Source organism: Dipodomys merriami, unplaced genomic scaffold (genome assembly GCF_024711535.1).
Source record: "Dipodomys merriami isolate MVZ:Mamm:240054 unplaced genomic scaffold, mDipMer1.0.p SCAF_156, whole genome shotgun sequence".
In the NCBI taxonomy this organism is placed as follows: domain Eukaryota; kingdom Metazoa; phylum Chordata; class Mammalia; order Rodentia; family Heteromyidae; genus Dipodomys; species Dipodomys merriami.
In genome coordinates, this window is record NW_027202893.1 from 1,379,122 (window position 1) to 1,399,737 (window position 20,616).

Genomic DNA, 20,616 nt, shown 5'->3' on the forward strand with positions numbered 1-20,616 from the left:
TGAAGTTTGGGCTATTCAATACACTAGTAATCCAAATAGCTACCTTAGGCCAAAGTATTCATGCCATGTGCTCAAATCTTAGGTTGATTAGTACATGAAAAAGACATGTGGTAGTACAAAGCTATATAAAGCAACAGCTGCAGAATACCATTACATCCAGTACATTCACAACGGTGGAAATCTCAAGCAACTGGAAGAATTAATGTGTCAAAGATTTTTTTTGAAAAAAAAGGAATAAACAAGCTAAGAGTACTTAAGGCATGGCTCAAGTGGCAGAGCACCTGCCTACCAAGGAGATTCAGTTCGCACCCCACTACCACCAAAAACAAAGAATGTTGAATCAATGTCTCATTGAATTGCTTGATTATCTAATTATACTTGACAGATTTAAGAGCTTTACGTTTTTAAAGTATAAAATAAAAATCATATTAAGTAGTTACCTGTAAATTGAAAATACTTCAATATATGCCATTATCCAGAAAGCAAAATACTATAATCAAATATCTTCTCTATATAACTACATCATGAAAATGCTTTTTTGATCAAGGTTAGCACTTTTTTTTTGGGGGTCCGGTCGTGGGGCCTGGGCGCTGTTCCTCAGCTCTTCAGCTCAAGGCTAGCACTCTACCACTTGAGCCACAGCGCCACTTCCGGCTTTTTTCTTTTTGCTTATGTGGTGCTGAGGAATTGAACCCAGGGCCTCAGGCATGCAAGGCAAGCTCTCTACCACTGAGCCACCTTCCCAGCCCAAGGTTAGCATTCTTGCCACTTAAGCCATAGCTCCACTCCAAAAAGCTCAAGAAGAGCAATCATGAAAATGCTTAGCTGGGAGGGCAGGGATGACAAGCGGAAACAAAGGAGGAGGCAACAATGCTTGATAAGAAATGTACCTTGCTCATGTAATTGTAACCCCTCTGTATGGTATTTTCACACACACACAAAAATGCTTAGCTTGTGCCTTGAGGTTAAAAGAAATATTCCAGAACTGTCCACAAATTAAACATTTAAAAAATCATGTAAGGGAAAAAAAAACTAGAAAACAGAAAACAATGAATTATATGTATTTGTATTCCCATTATCAAAAGATTCTGCAACAGACAGGTGCCAGTAGCTACACCTGGCTAATCCTAGCTACTTAGAAAACAGATCTGAAAAATGGGGTTCAAAGCCAGCCCAGGCTCCAGTGTTGGTAGCTGATGACTGTAATCAGGAAGTTGAGATCTGAGAATTGCCGTTCACAACCAGCTAGGGCAGGAAAGTGACACTCTTATCTCCAATTAACCACCAAAAAACCAGAAGTACCTCTGTGGCTAGAAGTGGTAGAGTGCTGGCCTTGAGCAAAAGAGCTCAGGAACAGCACTCAGGCCTGAGTTCAAGACCAGGGCAGATATACACACAAAAAAAATTTTTAAGAGTAAAACTAATAACTTTTTAATGTTTTTATTTTTAAAAGACCTTCAGAGCTACCAATGGTATTGCAGAAAAAGCAAATGTCATACACTGAAACTAATCATTATAACAAATCTTCAATTTATTTGAAGCAATTCAGTTTCAAAAACTTTTAAGTTACAGCAGTCACAAAAACCAGGGAATAGTCAGAAACAATGAAAGAATGATCAGGAGTACTGCATTTTTTTGAATTTTTTTTAACACTGTCATGGCTTTATTCAAAACACAGTTGCACAAAAGTATTCAAAATTTTAAGGAGAGATTCTTGAAGAACTTAACACATTATATACATACTGCCATACAAAGAGCATTAAAACAGGACCCAAAACTACAAAATATAAACCCACCCTTACTTATTTGCATGAAAATACCACCCACAGAGCTAAGGAAGTCTTAAAAGTTATCTGGAGGCTCTAAATGTAGTCTTCAAACCAAAGAACTCTAATTTTGATTGCACAATAGATGATTGATAAGTCAATATATAGATTTCATTTTAAAATAAGTATTTTATAATTGGCAGAGTGAGAATGTTTTAGGAATGAACACAGGCATTTCAATTGATAAAATTAGGAGAGAAAAAAATGTCCATCTTTTGGAGATTTCAATCTCTACCGCCAAATTTATCTCAAGTGTTTTATTTCAGTCAGTTGTGCAGCCTATTTAGTTTGTCACAAACTTCATAAGTATTTTAAAACACTAAATTATATGTCTTAAAACAAAAAGGGAGTGACAGCAATACTATACTCAGTGATTTGTGCCTCAGAGAGAAGAACATCGAATTTGTCAAAGCTGTCTTGAACATGGAGCCTCCATGACCAAAGGGAGATAGACTTTTCTACTGTTTTAGTTAGTAGCCATATAAGGAAGAAACAATCACAAATATTTTTTCTATCTTTAATGGGCAAACAATTTGAAAATAAATCTCAATTTTCCTATCAATTTAGTTTCAAATATTCTTCCAACTGCCTACTACACTCCAATGATTATGCTTTAAAACTATAGATAGGAAATTAAAGGTTCTACTCAAAAAAGCTGTAAATACTTTACAAGGTCAGTTTCCAACTCATTTTGGAAAACCAGTTTAAAAACTCCAGTCTCATCAACAGGCAATCACTCTGACTTTTGAGAAATGCTGATGCTACTTTCTAAAGCCTCCTCTACTTTTCTCTCTTTATTTTGATACAGTATTACATGTTATCAACCAAGAAAGATTTAACAGTAAGCTGAGCTTGTTGCATAAAACTGTATTTTATCTAAGAAAATTCTCTAATTCTCCCACTTTGTTTAAAACCCAGACAAGCCTGAAAAGGTACTTGAGGTATTAGACTAAAGGTTTTCTGGACAGCTGCAAGTTTCCCATCTTTCTTTTGGGATAAGAGAGGGAATGAAGCTAGAAGGGAAGCTAATCATAAAAAAAAGACAGGCATTTCTAAAACAAAATAAAACCACTAGCATGTCATGATCTACAGCCTGAAGAAAGGACTCACCTGCAAGTCTCTGGACTTAGCATAAGCAATTTGTCCTTCCAAAAGAAAATCTTCTCAGTCACCATAAAAACTCATGGTCTAATTACTGAATAGAACTTTCCCCAAATCCATGAACTACACTAACTGCTACATGGACCTTTATTATTCTGATTCTACTTTCCAATGTAGTCAAGTGACAAGATGGCCCCCAAATGCTTATATCCAGAATAAAATAAAAATCACTGCCTTCAAACTAAAAATCTGAATCACTGCTTAAAAAAAAAGTCAACTTATCAATCAAGAGGCTATTTTCCTTTCATATGAGAGCTGACCATAATTTCAGTTAATTTATAAATAACTTTAAAACCTTATAAATGAAATGCACCAAACTATACCTGTGTAAAATTGATCATGTTTTAATTATGGGCTAAAAATGTCTAAGACAGTCAGCCTGAATTAGAAAAATTAAGATTCCAAATACATTGCTAGAGAATTGCACAATGGAGGGATGAGGGAGTTAATGAAAATTTTTCTCTACATACAACATGATCATTAGCAAACTAGTAAATCTTAATTGGAATGATAAGGCAAAAATAGTAAAACCACACTTCTCCTATAAAAAAGTTACAGATTATCTTCTGGTAGGGAGAGCTATCATACATGAAAAAGAAAGAAGATGTGATCACTCTGTTGCACACCCAGGAGATCTAGGAAATTGAATCTTAGAATGATCTAGTCATCTTCTTCTTCTCCATCATCCTCAGCATCTCGTTTTCTCTTCTCTCCACGAAGGCCTTCTTCTGAAAGAATGGAAGAAATGCAAATATTTAAAACAAATGAATGCTGCTGGGCACTGGTGGCTCACGCGTGTAATCATAGCTACTCAGGAGGCTGAGATCTGAGAATTACAGTTCAAAGCCAGCCCTGGCAGGAAAGTCCATGAGACTCTTTTTTTTTTTTTTTTTTTTGGGGGGGGTCCGGTCGTGGGGCCTGAACTCTGGGCCTGGGCGCTGTCCCTCAGCTCTTCAGCTCAAGGCTAGTGCTCTACCACTTGAGCCACAACACCACTTCCGGCTTTTTACTTATGTGGTGCTAAGGAATCGAACCCAGGGCCTCGAGCATGCAAGGCAAGTGCTCTACCACTGAGCCACCTTCCCAGCCCCTCCATGAGACTCTTATCTCCAATAAACCACCAGAAAACCAGAAGTGGCCCTATGGCACAAGAGGTAGAGCTCTAAGCCTGGAGCTGAAGAGCTGAGGGACAGCGCCCAGGCCCAGAGTTCAAGCCCCAGGGAAAAAAAAAAAAAAAAGCTTATTAAGTTACAAAGTCTTAGTATCAGTGGAAAGTTAATAGCAGAAACAAAAAATAGATTAAGTTTGCATCTGAGATCTTCAGTTTCAATGTAAACAATGTTTAAACGAACATATACAAGCACATAGAAATCCATAAATAATGAATTTGCTATGCACTCTTGTGGCCAAATCATGAAGTACAGGTCAAGAAACAGCTTGCCAGAGCTAGATTTCTGAAAGGGCTAGGAAAAGAGCTCCAAAGAGCAAATCTAAAGGGTGTTATTCCTTCAAAATAAAAGACCATTAAAAAATAATGAATTGAACATAACTTACTGAGCTATCTCTTCACTCCTATTTTGTTTCTTTCTTTCTCTGGGGTTGTTTGTGCCTGCACCTAACCCAGACTGGCCTCCAGCTCATAACCACCCTGCCTCAGCTTCCCAAGGGCTGAGATTATAGGCATCAACCTCTACACACAGACTTCATTCCTTTTTTTTTTTTTTTCCAGTGCTTGTCCTGAGCTTGAACTCAGGGTTTGGGCACCATCCCTACTTTAACTCAAGGCTGGTGCTTTATCACATGAGTCACAGCTCTACTTTCAGCTTTTTGCTGGTTAATTGGAGATAAGTCTCATGGACTTTTTTGCCCTGGCTCATTTTGAACCTTGATCCTCAGATCTCAACCTCCTAGGATTACAGGCATGAGCCACCAGTGCCCAGCTCGGTGCTGTTCTTATGTATGGTATCAGATGTTCAATTTTTTTTTTAGTGGAATTAAATTAATGCCCTGAGAAATTACTCAAAGAGAAGTAATAGTTTGCATTATAGACTATGCCTTGAAAACCATTAAACATATTTGCATTTTAATTTCAAAATTTGTGGCTTTTGTAGCTCACCTTCTTCCTCCTCTTCTTCCCCTTCTTCAACATAGTCATCATCATCTTCTTCATCCTTGAAATTCAAACATTCAGTTTAAAGAATAAATAAACCACGACACTGACTTTTCCATTTAACACATCCCAGAAAGAGCAAAGAGACCATACATACTCTTGTGTCCTGATAACCACAACCTGTGCCTATCTAAGGTGTCTTTTACAAGAAAAAGACTAAGCCAGGTGCAGTGGCTCATACCTGTAATCCTAGCTATTCAGGAGGCTGAGATCTGAGGATTGCAGTACAGCAAGGAAAGTCTCTGAGATTCTTTTGTTGTTGTTGGTGGTGGTGGTGGTCGTAGGGCTTGAACTCTGGGCCTGGGCACTATCCCTCAGCTCTACAGCTTAAGGCAAGCACTCTACCACTTGAGCCACAGTGCCACTTGCAGTTTTCTGAGGGGTTTATTAGAGATGAGTCTCATGGACTTTCCTGCCCTTGCTGGCTTTGAACCGCGATCCTCAGATCTCAGCCTCCTGAGTAGCTAGGATTACAGGCGTGAGCCACCAGCGCCTGGCTTTGTCTCTGAGATTTTTATCTCCAAGTAACCACCAGAAAACTGGAAGTGGTACTGTGGCTCAAGTGGTGGAGTGCTCACCTTGAGCTGAAGAGCTCAGGGACAGCTCAAGCCCAGAGTTTAAGCTTCACAACACAACAACAACAAAAGGAAAAGAAAAGAAAAGAGAAGAGAAGAGAAGAGAAAAGAAGAGAAGAAACGAAGTAATGCTTTAGACCTCCACTGTTCAAATCAACTTTCTACAACAATGTTCTCTATTTGTTTTATGTAACAGAGTGACTGCAGGCCATACATGGTTACTTACTCACAAGTAACCAGAGAAAAATCAGGAATTGAGTTTTTGGGGGATTTTTTATTTAATTAGATAGCAACAAAAAAGAGATACTAAATGACCTATGTAACTTGTGGACAGGGATGAGAGGGGAAAACTGGAGGAAAGTGAAGGAAGGGGTGACATTGTTTTAAAAAAGCAATTTACTGTGTTGAGCGAGGTAAGCCAATAGCAAAGAGACAAACAGCACATGGTCTCCCTGATAAGTGGATGTTAAATCCAACATGATATGACAAAATTAACAAGACCTAAGAAACAAAGGACTTCCCCCCATCTGGTGAAATCACTACTAAATAACCCCATGCTGCTGATCACATATATGGTATATATGTGCACACCGGAGGGAAACCAGGACGACGACACAAAAAAGAAATGTACATATCACCCAATGTGGGAGAAATAACTGTATTGTCAAAGCTTATAGAACTCATAAATATTATAGACCACGATAGACGATTTGCCCCATGAAAGATAGAATGTGTTTGTGACTTTAACTAAGCATCACATTCCCACAATACTATGAAATTTGGGAAATTAAGTAATCATTTAATCACAATAAAAAATTGGGGGGAAAAAAGGAATATACTAATTACCTGATCCATAAAATGGTAATCCCTCCACACAATACTTCAATAGTAACAATGAAATTATATTGAAACACACACACATCAGGCAGCAGTGGCTCACGCCTGTAATCCTAGCTCCTCAGGAGGCTGAGATCTGAGGATCACAGTTCAAAGCCAGCAAGGGCAGGGAAGTCCATGAGACTCTTATCTCCAATAAACCACCAGAAAACTGGAAGTGGTGCTGTGGCTCAAGTGGTAGAGCACTAGCCTTGAGCTGAAGAGCTGAGGGACAGCACCCAGGCCCAGAGAGTTCAAGCCCCATGACCAAAACAAAAACAACAAAAAGATGAGACTTGGGTCTCATCTTCCCCATCTCATTATGTAGTTACAAATATTCCCCCCCCACACACACACACAAAAGAAGCAAATCAGATGAGGAAGGAAGCAGGGAAAACATGAGTATGTGCAGGAAGGAGGATAGAGGGGATGAATATGGTCAAAGTAGATTGTTTGCATATAATGAAAATAGAACAATGAACCCTGCAGAATTTTAGGAAAAGGGAAAATGACAGAAGCCATTACATCGATTGGAATATACTATAAACAAATGTCACAATGAGATTTCCCCCTCTATAGTTAATATATAATAATAAAAAACTTAAAAACAAAAATAAGAAATTTAAGCTGGACACCGGTGGCTCACGCCTGTAAGCCTGGCTACTCAGGAGGCTGAGACCTGAGGCTCACAATTCAAAGTCAGCCTGGGGAGAAAAAGTCCATGAGATTCTTAGCTCCAATTAACCACCAGAAAACCAAAGTGGCGCTGTGGCTCAAGTGGCAGAACACTAGTCACAAAGCTCAGGGACAGCACCCAGGCCCAGAGTTCAAGCCCCACGTCAGCACCCCCCCCCACCCCCAGCAAAAAAAGAAATCTAAAACAATGAAGGGCTCATGCACTTCAGATAAAGTATACCCAACCCATACTCCCTGCTCTAGCCCTCAGTCCACACAGAAAGACCTGCAAGTTCCTTCCATATCTAAATATTTACACAATAGAATATTGTGCTGCATTGAAAAATTATAGCAGGGACTGGGAAGGTGGCTCAGTGGTAGAGCGCTTGCCTTGCATGCTCGAGGCCCTGGGTTCGATTCCTCAGCACCACATAAGCAAAAAGAAAAAAGCCAGAAGTGGCACTGTGGCTCAAGTGGTAGAGCGCTAGCCTTGAGCTGAAGAGCTGAGGGACAGCACCCAGGCCCAGAGTTCAGGCCCCACAACCGGACCCAAAAAAAAAGAAAAATCATAGCAAAATGAACTTGAGATCCTTCTGCCTTTGCCTCCTAGGTTCTGGGATTACAGACATGAGCTGCCAGTGCCCAGCATGATCGCTTCTTTTATGGTTACTATTTTGATCATGGAAACTGTACAGATAAGCATATAATATACTGATTGCCTCAGAAGCTATATATGTAAGATGCTTTTCTTCTTTTCAAAATGGCCCTGGCCCACTTTCAAGTTTTTCTAGTTTTTCTACCCTCTCCTTTGCAGGCAGTTACTATTTCAATTTTATTTTGCTATGAAACCAGAGCCTCCAGCCTCTTTTGCCCTGATTTTTAAATTTTTTTAAAATTCACTTTTATTAGTTATACAGGGAGCAGGGAGTTCATTGTTATACCTCCACACATGTTCACACTAATTTCAATCCATCTCACTACTCTGGTTGTTTTTTTTTAATAGGGTCTTGCTTTTTGTTTTTTCACCTAGGCCAGTCCTATTTACTCTTCCCTGGATAGTTGGGATAATAGGAATGTACTACTACCACACTCAGTTTTTTCTGTTGAAATGAGGGTCATATAAATGTTTTGCCCAGGCTGGCCTGGATCCTCTGTCCTCCTACTAAGTAGCTAGTAATCTCGTCCTTCTAAGTAGCTAGTATCACAGTCATGAGCCACTAGTGCCTAGCCTAATCAGGTATAAAGGCTAAGAGGAAGGGTGATTGCTAAGAAAAAAATATACAAAACTCCACACATAAAATTTCACGGAAGTAAACATAAAATTAGTATGCTTTGCATGTTTTGTAATGTTTGTGTTTACTTCAACACAAGTCAAAATTAAGTTCATCAGGGAGCATGGGAAAAAATCATTTCAGACAGAGTGAACAATGTATATACAACATAAGGCCAAGTAATTTGATATTGAAAGAAATGAGGCTAGGGAGACTGGGAAGGTAGCTCAGTGGTAGAGCGCTTGCCTCACATGCATGAGGCCCTGGGTTCAATTCCTCAGCACTACATAAGCAGAAAAAGCTGGAAATGGCCGGGCGCTGGTGGCTCACGCCTGTAATCCTAGCTACTCAGGAGGCTGAGATCTGAGGATCGCGGTTCAAAGCCAGCCCAGGCAGGAGAGACCGTGAGACTCCTATCTCCAATAAAAAACCACCAGAAAACCGGAAGTGGCGCTGTAGCTCAAGTGGTAGAGCGCTCGCTTTGAGCTGAAGAGCTGAAGGACAGCGCCCAGGCCCAGAGTTCAAGCCCCACGACCGACAAAAAAAAAAAAAAAAAAGCTGGAAATGGCACTGTGGCTCAAGTGGTAGAGCACTAGCCTTGAACTGGACAGTGCCCATGCCCAGAGTTCAGGCCCCACGACCAACAGAAAAAAAAAAAAGAAAGAAAGAAATGAGGCTAGGGAAGGAATCAAAGGCCATAGTTAAGGAAGAATGTTGTATGTTTTAGTGACAACAGAGAAATACTGAAGACCTCAAGAAAGCTAGTGATATGATCACATTTGCATCTGACTGCACCTGAAACACAGTGGAGGGTATTCCTAAATGAAGACGCTGTATTAAGAGAGACCATTTAGAGAGCTATTATAAGAGTATAAGGCAAGAGATAATTAGAGAGAAGAAATTAAGTTTCCTTAAGTATCTACAATGTGCTAAGGGCTAAATACCTCACAAACATTATCTTATTAAGTCCTTAATAACAATCCTTGAAGGTTGGCATAATCTCACTTCTATAACTGCAAAAGTATTTGTAATCTGTTTTCATCATACCATGCCATTGAAGGCAGGATAGATTTGAAAGCAATATACCTGGAAAAAAAAAATCAATAGGTATATATGATTAACTGGATACAGTACGGTAGGAAAAAAGATAGGCAAAACAAAACAAAACAAAACAAAAAAAACACATGCATTTCCACAAGTTCACAAACAACTCAGATTTCTACACAATCACTTTTTTAGGACATAGTAGCCCTTCACCTAGGTAATTAATTTTCAGTGCAAGTATGTTCACCTGAATTTCTTCTTTCATTAAGTATGAAAGGCCCACTTCCTCTTCTCCTTCTCCCAGTTCTGAATCTGCTTCATCTTCATCTTCCTCTTCTTCCTCCTCCTCCTCCTCCTCCTCATATCCTTCAAGTAGACCAGTTTCATCTTCATCTTCATCTTCATCTTTTAAAATATTTTAAATTATTATTTATTATTTATTTTGTGCTTATAATAGGGCTTGAACTCAGAGCCTAGGGACTATCCTTGAGCTTTTTTGCTCATGAATAGCACTCTATCACTAGAGCAACAGCTCCTCTTCCCTTTGTGGTAGTTAATTAGAAAGTGGTGCTGTGGCTCAAGTGGCAGAGTGATAGCCTTGAGCAAAAGAAGCTCAGGGGTAAGCCAGGTGCTAGTGGCTCACGCCTGTAATCCTAGCTACTCAGGAGGCTGAGATCTGAGACTCAAGGTTCAAAGCCAGCCCAGGCAGGAAAGTCTGTGAAACTCAACTCCAATTAACCACCAGAAAACCAGAAGTGTAGCTGCGGCTCAAGTGGTAGAAGGCTAGCCTTGAGTTGAAGAGCTGAGGGAAGCACCCAGGCCCAGGGTTCAAGCCCCATGACCGATCAAAAGAAGAAGCTCAGAGGTAGTGCCCAGGCCCTGAGTTCCAGTCCCAGCACTAGCAAAAAACAAAACATGATCCTCAGATCTCAGCCTCCTGAGTAGCAGATAGCATGAGTTACTGGTGCCCAGCAAAAAATAGTTTTGAAAGATGAGCAAATCTCTAGGCAAATGTTTCTAGATAGCATATTGGCCTTTTAACCCTTTCCCAATCACTTTATTTTTTTATTTTTCTTTTTTTTGGTCGGTCGTGGGGCCTGAATTGTGGGCCTGGGCACTGTCCCTCAGCTCCTCAGCTCAAGGCTAGCACTCTACTACTTGAGCCACAGCGTCACTTCCGCCTTTTTGCTTATGTGATGCTGAGGAATCAAACCCAGGGCCTCAGGCATGCAAGGCAAGCACTCTACCACTGAGCCACCTTCCCAGCCCCTCCCAATCACTTTAAAGTCATGCCAATGGATGGAAAGTATTGTCAGTAACTTTTGACCATCATTGTGTCAAAAGTTGGTTGTTGTTGGCTTTTGATTTTGTTTTGTTTTACTTTTTGGTGCTAGTACTGGGGCTTGAATTCAGGGTCTGGGAACTGTCCCTTAGCTTTTTCACTCAAGGCTGGCACTCAAAAGACTTGAGCACATGGGCTGAGAAGGTGGCTCAGTGGTAGAGTGCTTGCCTTGCATGCTCGAGGCCCTGGGTTCGATTCCTCAGCACCACATAAGCAAACTTACTAAGATGGTACTCTATTGGTTAAGTCACGGTGCCAGCCCTTTTGCTTTGGTTATTTTTGAGATAGGATCTCACTTTATGCCTGGACTACAATACTATTTATGCTTCCCTGAGCCATTGGGATGACAAGTATGTGTCACAGAGCCCAGTCTGTTTCCTTTAACAGTGAAAAACTTTTTTAAACCAATAATAGAAAGCACTCTCCCATTACTTTTAACATCTACTCTGCCATCTGATGTGAGTCTCCTTTTATCTCAAGAAAATATCTGTATTCCCTACCTAATTCAAGGATATTTTCATCACTTCAAAAAGAAGCCCAAGCCAGGCACCCAGTGGCTCACACTTGTAATCCCAGCTACTGCTCTACCATTTTTGAGCTACAGTGCCACCTCCAGTTTTCTGGTGGTTAACTGGGGATAAGAGTCTCATGGACTTTCCTGCCCCAGCTGGCTTTGAACTGTGATCCTCAGATCTCAGCCTCCTGAGTAGCTAGGAATTACAGGCATGAGCTACCAGCACCTAGCATCTATGAAGTCTTATTTCCAATTAACTAGCAAAAAGCTGGAAGTGAAGTTTTGGCTCACGTGGTAGAGCACAGGAACAGCACCTTGAGTTTAAGCTGTACTGGCATCAAAAAAAACAAAAAGCAGGCTGGGAAGAGGCTCAGTGGTAGAACGCTTGCCTTGCATGCATGAGGCCCTGGGTTCGATTCTTTAGCACCATATAAGCAGAAAAGGCTGGAAGTGGCACACAGTGGCTCAAGTGGTAGAACGCTAGCCTTGAGCTGAAATGCTAAGAGACAGTGCCCAGGCCCAGAACTCAAATCCCACAAGGCCAAAAAAAAAAAACTCCAGACAATCCAGGTTCCAGTAGCACAGTTCTATAATCCTAGCTACTCAGAAAAGTTTAGATCTGAGGATCAAGGTTCAAAGCCATCCAGGGCACACAATTCTAAGACACTCTTATCTCCAACTAACCACCAAACACACAGGACTGGAGGTGTAGCTCAAGTAATAGAGCATCAGCAGAGTGAACAAAGCTGAGCAAGAATACAAAGCCCTAAGTTTCAGGATTGACAATGAAAAAAAAGGCTATAGCCATGGATTTTTAATTTTTCTTGTCTTAGTAATATCTTACATGGGCTTTTTCTTACTGAAATCTCTAAGCCCAATCTAATTTTCATGACTAGCTTGGAGTCTATGATTATGACACACTTAAGAGTACTAAGAATGATTACCCTCATCATCTTCCTCTTCCGAGTCTGGTGCTTCGTTATCCTCCTGATCAAATCCATCTAAGTATGTGATTTGCTGCAACAGCTCAAAAATACTTTCTCTGTAATCTTCCAGGTTTGTGATCTCACAGTTGAACAAGTCAAGACTTTTCAAATTTTTAAGATTTTGCTGGAAAAGTAAAGTTAAAATTTACAGTCAATACTTTAAATAGCACGGTTCTTTTTTTTTTTAATTTGTGGTCTAGAGGACATATATTTAAAACTGAAAGACAGTCTTGTATTTTTAGAATTTTATAAGGTAAATTTATGAAACACAACCAACTCTCTTAGTTAGACCTCTTTGGCATATAAATTCCAAATTTGTTTTGTTCAGTCTTACCTCTATTATCCTACCTGTCTTAGTGTCTAATTTCATTGACTGACCCTGTATATAAATATTTGGAGGTGACAGTTCTTATTTTTTGAAATAAAGGTTTTCTTTTAGATAGGGGGAGAAAAAGAGACTGGAATGAGCTGGGTACCTGGGACTTAAGACTGTAATCCTAACTACTCAGGAGGCTGAGATTTGAGGATTTCAAAGCCAGCCTAGGCAGGGAAGGCTTTCAGACTCTTACCTCTAGTAAACTACTTAGAAAAAAACAGGAAGTGACACTGTGGCTCAAGTGACAGAGCGCAAAGAGGCTCAGGAACAGAGCCCAGGTCCTGAGTTCAAGCCCCAAAGACAGGAGGGAGGAGGGGGTGGGAAGGCTGGAATAATATCACACACCTATAATCCCAGCACCCTGGAGACAGGGTGAGGCAGGACAATCAAAGAATGCCTTAGCTGAGCACCTTTGACTTAAGCCTATAATCCTAACTACTCAGGAGGCTGAGATCTGAGGAGCAAGGTTCAAAGCCAGCCCAGAGGAAAGTCTGCAAATACTCTCATCTCCAGTTAACCACTAAAAAGGCCAGAAGAGGAGCTGTGACTCAAGTGGTAGAACACTAATCTCAAGCACAAAAGGTCAGAAACAGTACCCAAGGGACTGGGAAGGTGGCTCAGTGGTAGAGCGCTTGCCTTGCATGCATGAGGCCCTGGGTTCAATTCCTAAGCACCGCATAAGCAAAAAGAAAAAGCCTGAAGTGGCACTGTGGCTCAAGTAGTAGAGCACTAGCCTTGAGCTGAAGAGCTGAGGGACAGCGCCCAGGCCCAGAGTTCAGGCCCCACGACCAGACCCCCCCCAAAAAAAAAATAAAGAAAAGAAATAGCATCCAGGGCCTGAGGTTAAGTCCATGACCCCCCCCCACACACACACACAAAATAAAATCAAAGAGCAAACTCTTGAAACTGATAACATTATTTTATCTTTTTTAAAATATCTTTTTCTTCTCTTCTCTTTTCTTTTTTTTTTGTTGGTCATGAGGTCTGAACTCTGGGCCTGGGCGCTGTCCCTCAGCTCTTCAGCTCAAAGCTAGCATTCTACCACTTGAGCCACAGCACCACTTCTGGCTTTTTCTGTTTATGTGGTGCTGAGGAATAAAACCCAGGGCTTCAATGCATGTGACGCAAGCGCTCTACCACTAAGCCACCTTCCCAGCCCTCTTTTTGTTTTTTGATACCAGTACAGCTTGAACTCAGGACCTACTAGGTGCTTTTTTTTTAAGACAGATTCTCACTATGCAAGCACAGGATGGCTCAAATTCATGATCCTCCAATTGAACCTTACAAATGCTGGGATTCCAACACTGGCTTGATATTGTATTCTAAGGGAAAAGAAAAGCAGTAACCATCTAGATTAGAACATAAAGAGATTCAGAAATTAAGAACTAGCACCAGTAGCTCACGCCTGTAATTCTAGCTATTCAGGAGGCTGAGATCTGAGGATTGAGGTTCAAAGCCAGCCCGGGCAGGAAAGTCAGTGAGACTCTTATCTCCAATAAACCACTAGAAAACTGGAAGTGATGCTGTTGCTCACGTGGTAGAGCACTTGTCTTGAGCTGAAGAGCGCAGGGACTGCACCCAAGCCCAGAGTTCAACTCCCACAACCAACCAAAAAAAAACATTTTTTTCAAGAACTGAATAGAAATTAGAAAAACAGAAACCAAATCTCTGAAAAACTTACCAAAGCTTCCACAGTACTGAGGTCTTTGATTTTGTTTCCGCTCAGATTGAGGTAGGTAAGATTTGGACATTTCTCTGCCAAGACTTCCAAACCTCCAGAAATTATATTGTCACCAAGTTCCAACTATGTATTCAACATGGAGGGAGGAAAAAAAGAATAAAAAAAAATGAAGGCTTAAGATGGCTCCAACATTTTACAAAGACACAAATTTGAAGAAAAACATGTGTAATCTCTCTGTTTCAAAAGACTGCCACTGTAAATCATCAATTTCCAAATTCCCATCTATATATGGCATGTAACACATTAGAACCCCTATCCTGATGGACTTCTACGTTACATTTAGATTGCATGATACAGAGAAAAATATTTGGTAGATATTAAATCCAAATTTTTGCCATATAACAACTGCATTAATAAATTTAAATTCCTAAAAGTATCATATCCCAGAACCAACAAAAGTAAAATAAATAAAAACAGTATTAGAGTCAGCTGCACACCACTGTAATTCTAGCTACTCAGGAAGCTGAGAGCTAAGGATTGTTGCTGTTCAAAGAAACACTGAAGAAAATCAGTGAGACTCTTATCTTCAATAAACTACCAAAAAGCTGGAGGTGGTGCGGTGGCTCAAGTGATAGAGCGTGGGCCTTAAACAAAAAGCTCAGGAACAGCACCCAGGCCCTGAACTCAAGCCTCAGAACCAATACAGATAAACAGATTCAGTATTAGACGAAAACTCCTATTTCAAACAGGCAAAATGGTTGTTTCAGTGGCTAAGAAGTAAATATAAGAGCCTTCACATTGAAATCTTGATACTTTCCGATTCATTTCAACTTACCTTTCGAAGTTTATTCAAGCTAGGGAGCCGGGCCAGTGAACTTAATTTCACATTAGCCATACTCAGAAACTCTAGTTCTTTAAAAGTGTCATTCAGGCCTTCAATTTCCCCATTGACACACAGGCAATTATCAAGGACTAACTCTGTTACCTGTAAAAGGAAAGGAACACTTTAATGATTAATTTGCAATCTGTTTAATAATAGAACTGGGCTTTGACACTCTGAAACTGTGAATATTAAAATACCAAACTCATCTGGGCACTAGTGACTTGCACAGGTAAACCTAGCTATTCAGGAGGCTGAGATCTAAGGATTGAAGTTCAAAACCAGTTCAAAGTCCATGAGACTCTAATTTCCAAATTAATCACCAGAAAAATGGAAATGATGCTGTGGCTCAAAGTTGTAGAACACTAGCTTTGAGCAAAAGAGCTCAAGGACAGTGCACAGACCCTGAGTTCAAACCACAAACAACAATAACAAACCCAAAGTTAGTGTGGTGGCTTACACCTACAATTCCAGCACTCTGAAGATACATTACAAGTTTTAGGCCAGACTGAACTACAAAGTAAGTTCTAGACCAGTCTAGGCTATAGGAAAAAAGCCTGTCTCAAAGAAACAAGACCCCTAAGCCAGGTTCAGTACAATATTACACATTTGTAGTTTTAACTATTCAAGAAATGGAAAGAGAAGGATCACTTGAGACCTCAAGTTTGAGGCCAGCCCAAGCAAGACCACATCTCAAAAAACTAAACAAAATCTACTTATATATTCATTCCCCTTCAAAATTGAAACATAATCTAGTCCTCACATGTTCAACCTAATATGCTTTAAATCGCTGAGACATGAAAAATAAAACTGGCTGGGTATAGGTGGTTCACGCTACCTATAATCCTAGCTAGTCAGGAAGCTGAGATCCTCAGATCTCAGTTTGAAGTCAGCCTGGATAAGAAAGTCTATGAGACTCATCTCCAGTTAATTTCCTTAGGGGAAAGGGGGGGCACTAGAGTCTCATACCTGTAACCTGAGCAACTCTGAAGGCAGAGATCTGAGGATCACAGTTAAAAAATAACTCTGGGTGGGGCTGGGAAGGTGGCTGAGTGGTAGAGTGCTTGCCTTGCATGCATGAGGTCCTGGCTTTAATTCCTCAGCACCACATAAGCAGAAAAAGCTGGAAGTGGTGCTGTGGCTCAAGTGGTAGAGCACTAGCCTTGAGCTGAAGAGCTGAAGGACAGTGCCCAAGCCCAGAGGTCAGGCCCCACAACTGACCAAAAAATAAAATAATAATAATAATAATAACCCTGGGTAAGAAAGTTCATGAGACTCTAACTTCCAATAAACAGCAAGCAAGCAAGCAAGAAGGGAGGGAGAGAAGGAAGGAAGGAAAGGGAGGGAAGAAGGAAGGAAGGAAGGAAGGAAGGAAGGAAGGAAGGAAGGAAGGAAGGAAGGAAGGAAAGAAGGAAGGAAAGAAGGAAAGCTGTGCTAGCCTTGAGCAAAAAAACAGGGATAGCACAAAAATAAACAGGGAGGAATCTGGTGACTCAAGCCTGTAATCTTAAGCTACACAGGAGGCTGAGATCTGAGGATCAAGTTTCTTAGCCAGCCACACATGAAAGTCCAGAGACTCTCGGAAAAAGCCAGAAGTGGCGTAGTGGCTCCAATGATAGAGCACTAGCCTTGAGCAAAAAGGCCACAAGGACAGTGCCCAGGCATGGAATTCCAGCCCCGGGATGGGCTAAATAAATAAATAAGCAAGACTTTGAAAAAAGTCCCACATGAATCAAGTTTGTGACACTGGTAACGAAGACATTTATGCACGTAGAGGACACCAAAGCTACAGAGAAAAGATTTCTGTGGGCAATCCTGAAGTGTAGGAAGGGAGGAAACTTTTATCATTTTTTTTAACTTTAAACCTCCTTATCTCTGGTTATAAATGCCATAACTCAGGAAAACTTTGTTACCATCCCTGAAGAAAAGTCAGCAAGCTCCCTCCCAAATCAGCCCAGCTTCTGTGTTATCTGAGGCCAAACAATATCACCTAGAACAATACATCCTTGACAAAATGTTATTTCTTCTTGCCACTCTAGTAGCAATTTTGTGGGCTTTTTCCTACTCTTGGAGAAAGAAAGACTAAATTCCCTATAAGGCCAGAGTGGCAGCAGACATTTAACTGGTGTGAGCCTGATGGACTTGAGGGAGGCAAGAGGCACTGGTTCTTTATCCCAAAACAAAAATGTTTACTTAGGTACTAAAAAGTAGCAACAAGGGCCGCCATCTTCTCTATTTGAGTATGACTTGGATAGAATTGTTTCAGTGAACGGAGATAGATAGCATCATGATCTCCCTTTTAGAGATGCGGAAGCCAAGGTTCAGAAAGCAAGAGTGACTTGCCTTAGGTCACAAAATTAGCGTGTGACAAAGCTGTGCCTTGACTCTTAAGTCTTTCTATTCCCAGTATTTTGAGCTCATTGGCAAGGTTATTAGATCTGCTGTCAGAAAACCAGTTCTTCCACTTGAGTAAATCACTTCATTACCCTGAAACTCCGTTTGCTAATTTGGATTCTAGAACAATACAACCCACCTTACAAGTTTGTCCAAAAAAGAAAAGTAAATAAACTCGACAAGTGCTTTGTAAACTGTCTACACAAATATGAGACCGTTATTACACCACATCGGAGGCAGAGGGAGCCTGAGAAACAGGCAAGGTCCTGCAATCCCTAAAACTGGCAAGGAAATGACTATCGTAAAGGAGTCAGGGGGGCGGGGAGGGAGGGGAATCCATTTCCACCCAAAGACTTTTTTTTTTTTTTAATTGAAATGTATGATTCTAAGAAATAGCTTTTAAAGTGTTTGAGGGTGTTTTCTCTCTCTCTCTCTCTCTCCCCCTCTCCTCCCCACCCCCCAAAGCCCCAAGAAATAAGCAGGAGCCAACAAGTTCTCTCTTGGATAACCCTTGATGTCAAAGGCTATTTCTTCCCTCCCGCTCCCCGCCAATTTCAGAGAAAGATCCCTTTCCCTCACCCCACCCCCCAAAAAGTACAAAAAGATCTGGAGTTCCCACTCCGCACACTGAACGCAAGAGCCGGGCAGACCCTACGGATCCTTTGATCCTTTCCGAAGGTTGGTGCTGGCACCCAGACTTGTAGCTTAGACAGACAGACAGACAGACAGACAGACAGACAGACAGACAGACAGACAGACAGACAGACAGATAGATAGATAGATAGATAGATAGATAGATAGATAGATAGATCTGTCTTCTTGCAATCCTAAGGCTTGTTTCCGAAGTGGCCAACTAGCCAGACTCTAGTTCCCAGCCTCCTGACCACGAGCGCGAGGCCGGGCCGGCTGTGCGCCCCGGTCTGCAGACCTGCCGCCCCTACCCACCGCGATCCCACACCGGGCGGGGACTCCCCATGGGAAAGAGGGTGCCCCCGGCCCGGCCCGAGCCAGCGTTTCCCGCGGCCTCCGCCCCGGCTGGGTGAGGCCGAGGAAGAGCCCGCGAGGCTGACACGGAAACGCCTCCCACTGGACCCCGAAAAGTTGACTGCGTCCCCGCCTCACGCGGCCCCTCCCAAGCCCGACTCTTTAACTAGGGAGACCGCCGCGAGAGCGCCGTCCGGCAGTTCCGCCGGGCCCACCTGGGGAGCGCAGACCCGCCACGACCCCCATCTCCCGTCTCCACGGATCAAATCCCGAGTTGTGGCCGCCACACCACGCCACACGCCGAAAACCGAACATCGTTCCCGGCGGCGGCGGCGGCGGCGGGGGGAAGTGGGGGAGGGAGGGAGCGGATGACGCCTCGTGTCCGCTTCCCCACCTCTCCGGTCACCGCGACCGGTCCCAGAACTCACCCCGCCGTGCGGGGACGCGCCGCTGACCCAGATTCCGCGGGTGGCGGCCGGCGCGCGCCGCTTCCCCGGGACAGTGGGCGCCGCCGCAGCGCGCGGCGCGGGGACTCGGCCGGCGACCCCAGCCCGGGCCCGGGGCGACGCCCGACATCCCCGAGCCTCGGGATCGGGGCGCCCACCCCCACCCCCCGGGAGCCCCGAGTTGGCAGCATCGCGGAAAAGTTGGAGTAACTTCTCAGGTGGCGATGGCCGCAGCAGCAGGGGCCGGTGGGCTGGGGGTCGCGCCCACGCCGGCGGCCCCCGAGCCCGAGCGAGCGCAGCGCAGCGGCCGGGCGCCCCCACACCACCCTTTTCCCGCCCCCATCAGGCCGGGACGCACGGCTCCCCGAGAACCCAAGGGGCTAAGCCCCCGGGCACACACACAAAAACGCCCCTAGAAACTTAAGCCCTTCGCCATTTTAAGTAGAGGAGGTCTTAATGATTTAAAACTTAGAATTAAGCATTTCCTCCCACCTCCTCCACCCTCGGTGAGGATTAATTTATTAACCCTCCCCTCAAACGCTTACAGATAAGATACCCCCCCAAAAAAAACCAACCCCCAGAATATAGGGTGGTGGGGAAGGGGTGGGGGCTGAGTCATCTCACCTCCTCCGGGGCTCTGTTCCGTAACTCCAGACTAATCCTCTTCTTCATCTCCATGTCCTCCTGCTTTTCTGCTGCTACTCTCCTCCTTCACCCCCTTTTCCACTACCCCCAACCCTAAAAAAAATTATTTTTAAGATCTGGAAATGAATGAAAAGAAAAGCAAAATACAAACGCCCACAAGCAACCAAATAGGTGTAGAGGAGAAAGAAAAGAATAGCAAATGGAGTCCAAGGAGTTAGGACTCTTAACTCGGCTGCCCCCACCTCCTTGTCCACACACCCGCGCGCGCGCACACACGCACGCACGCACACACACACACCACACACACACACACTCCCGCAGTTCCTTCCCCTTCAATGGCTGCTCCGAGACTGAGCCTCCATGACACGGCACTGCCAACCCCCTGGCCAATACTCCACCCACCTCCCGAATGTATTGGTGGATTTTTCGGTGTCACGCTATTCCATTGGGCTAGGTGGATGCCTGTCACTCTTTAGGGTAGACCTGGGCCAGAAACCTTGCATCTATTGGCCACGATCAAGCGCGCAGTTAACTCGGATAGGTTCGGGACAATGTACGTCCCAGGGAAATGATTTTGAATCCCTGTAGCCCCCCTCCTTTTCTTTGTGTGGTTGGCGCGCTTTCCCTAGGTACTTAGAGGGGCTTTGGTGCCTCCGTTGGATTTGTTTTGGGTTTGGTTTGTTTTCTCTTCTGGTTTTAGAGAAAGCAGGCATCCTGGTGTGCCCAACTTGTAAGACTGGTAATTTAGCACTGGGCAGCCAGTAGCTCTT

At 42.9% G+C, this 20,616-nt stretch overlaps 1 protein-coding gene across 2 annotated transcripts; it reads right to left on the bottom strand.

Annotated features, from left to right (window-relative positions):
- Positions 1-1,507: 1,507 nt before the first annotated feature.
- LOC138827468 (acidic leucine-rich nuclear phosphoprotein 32 family member E) lies at positions 1,508-20,217 on the bottom strand. 2 transcript variants are annotated; one of them, XM_070022987.1, is made up of 7 exons: positions 19,826-20,217; positions 15,333-15,482; positions 14,498-14,620; positions 12,399-12,564; positions 9,846-10,003; positions 5,104-5,158; positions 1,508-3,712 (listed from the first exon to the last, which is right to left on the bottom strand). In XM_070022987.1, the coding sequence occupies exons 1-7, from the start codon at positions 19,877-19,879 to the stop codon at positions 3,648-3,650; spliced, it is 771 nt and encodes a 256-aa protein (XP_069879088.1). In that variant the 5' UTR covers positions 19,880-20,217; the 3' UTR covers positions 1,508-3,647. The 2 variants fall into 2 exon arrangements, with proteins under 2 accessions (XP_069879088.1, XP_069879087.1); XM_070022986.1 differs by having other exon boundaries at positions 1,508-3,715.
- Between the last annotated feature and the right edge of the window lie 399 nt (positions 20,218-20,616).

Bases quoted from the DNA above. Each gene is read 5' to 3' on its own strand.
- LOC138827468 (XM_070022986.1), bottom strand. From the start codon at position 19,879: ATGGAGATGAAGAAGAGGATTAGTCTGGAGTTACGGAACAGAGCCCCG. The intron at 12,565-14,497 runs GTAAGTTTTTCA...TTACTTTTCCAG, and splicing joins TCAGTACTGTGGAAGCTTTG to CAAAATCTTAAAAATTTGAA. The intron at 3,716-5,103 runs GTGAGCTACAAA...CCATTCTTTCAG, and splicing joins GGAAGAAGAGGAGGAAGAAG to AAGAAGGCCTTCGTGGAGAG.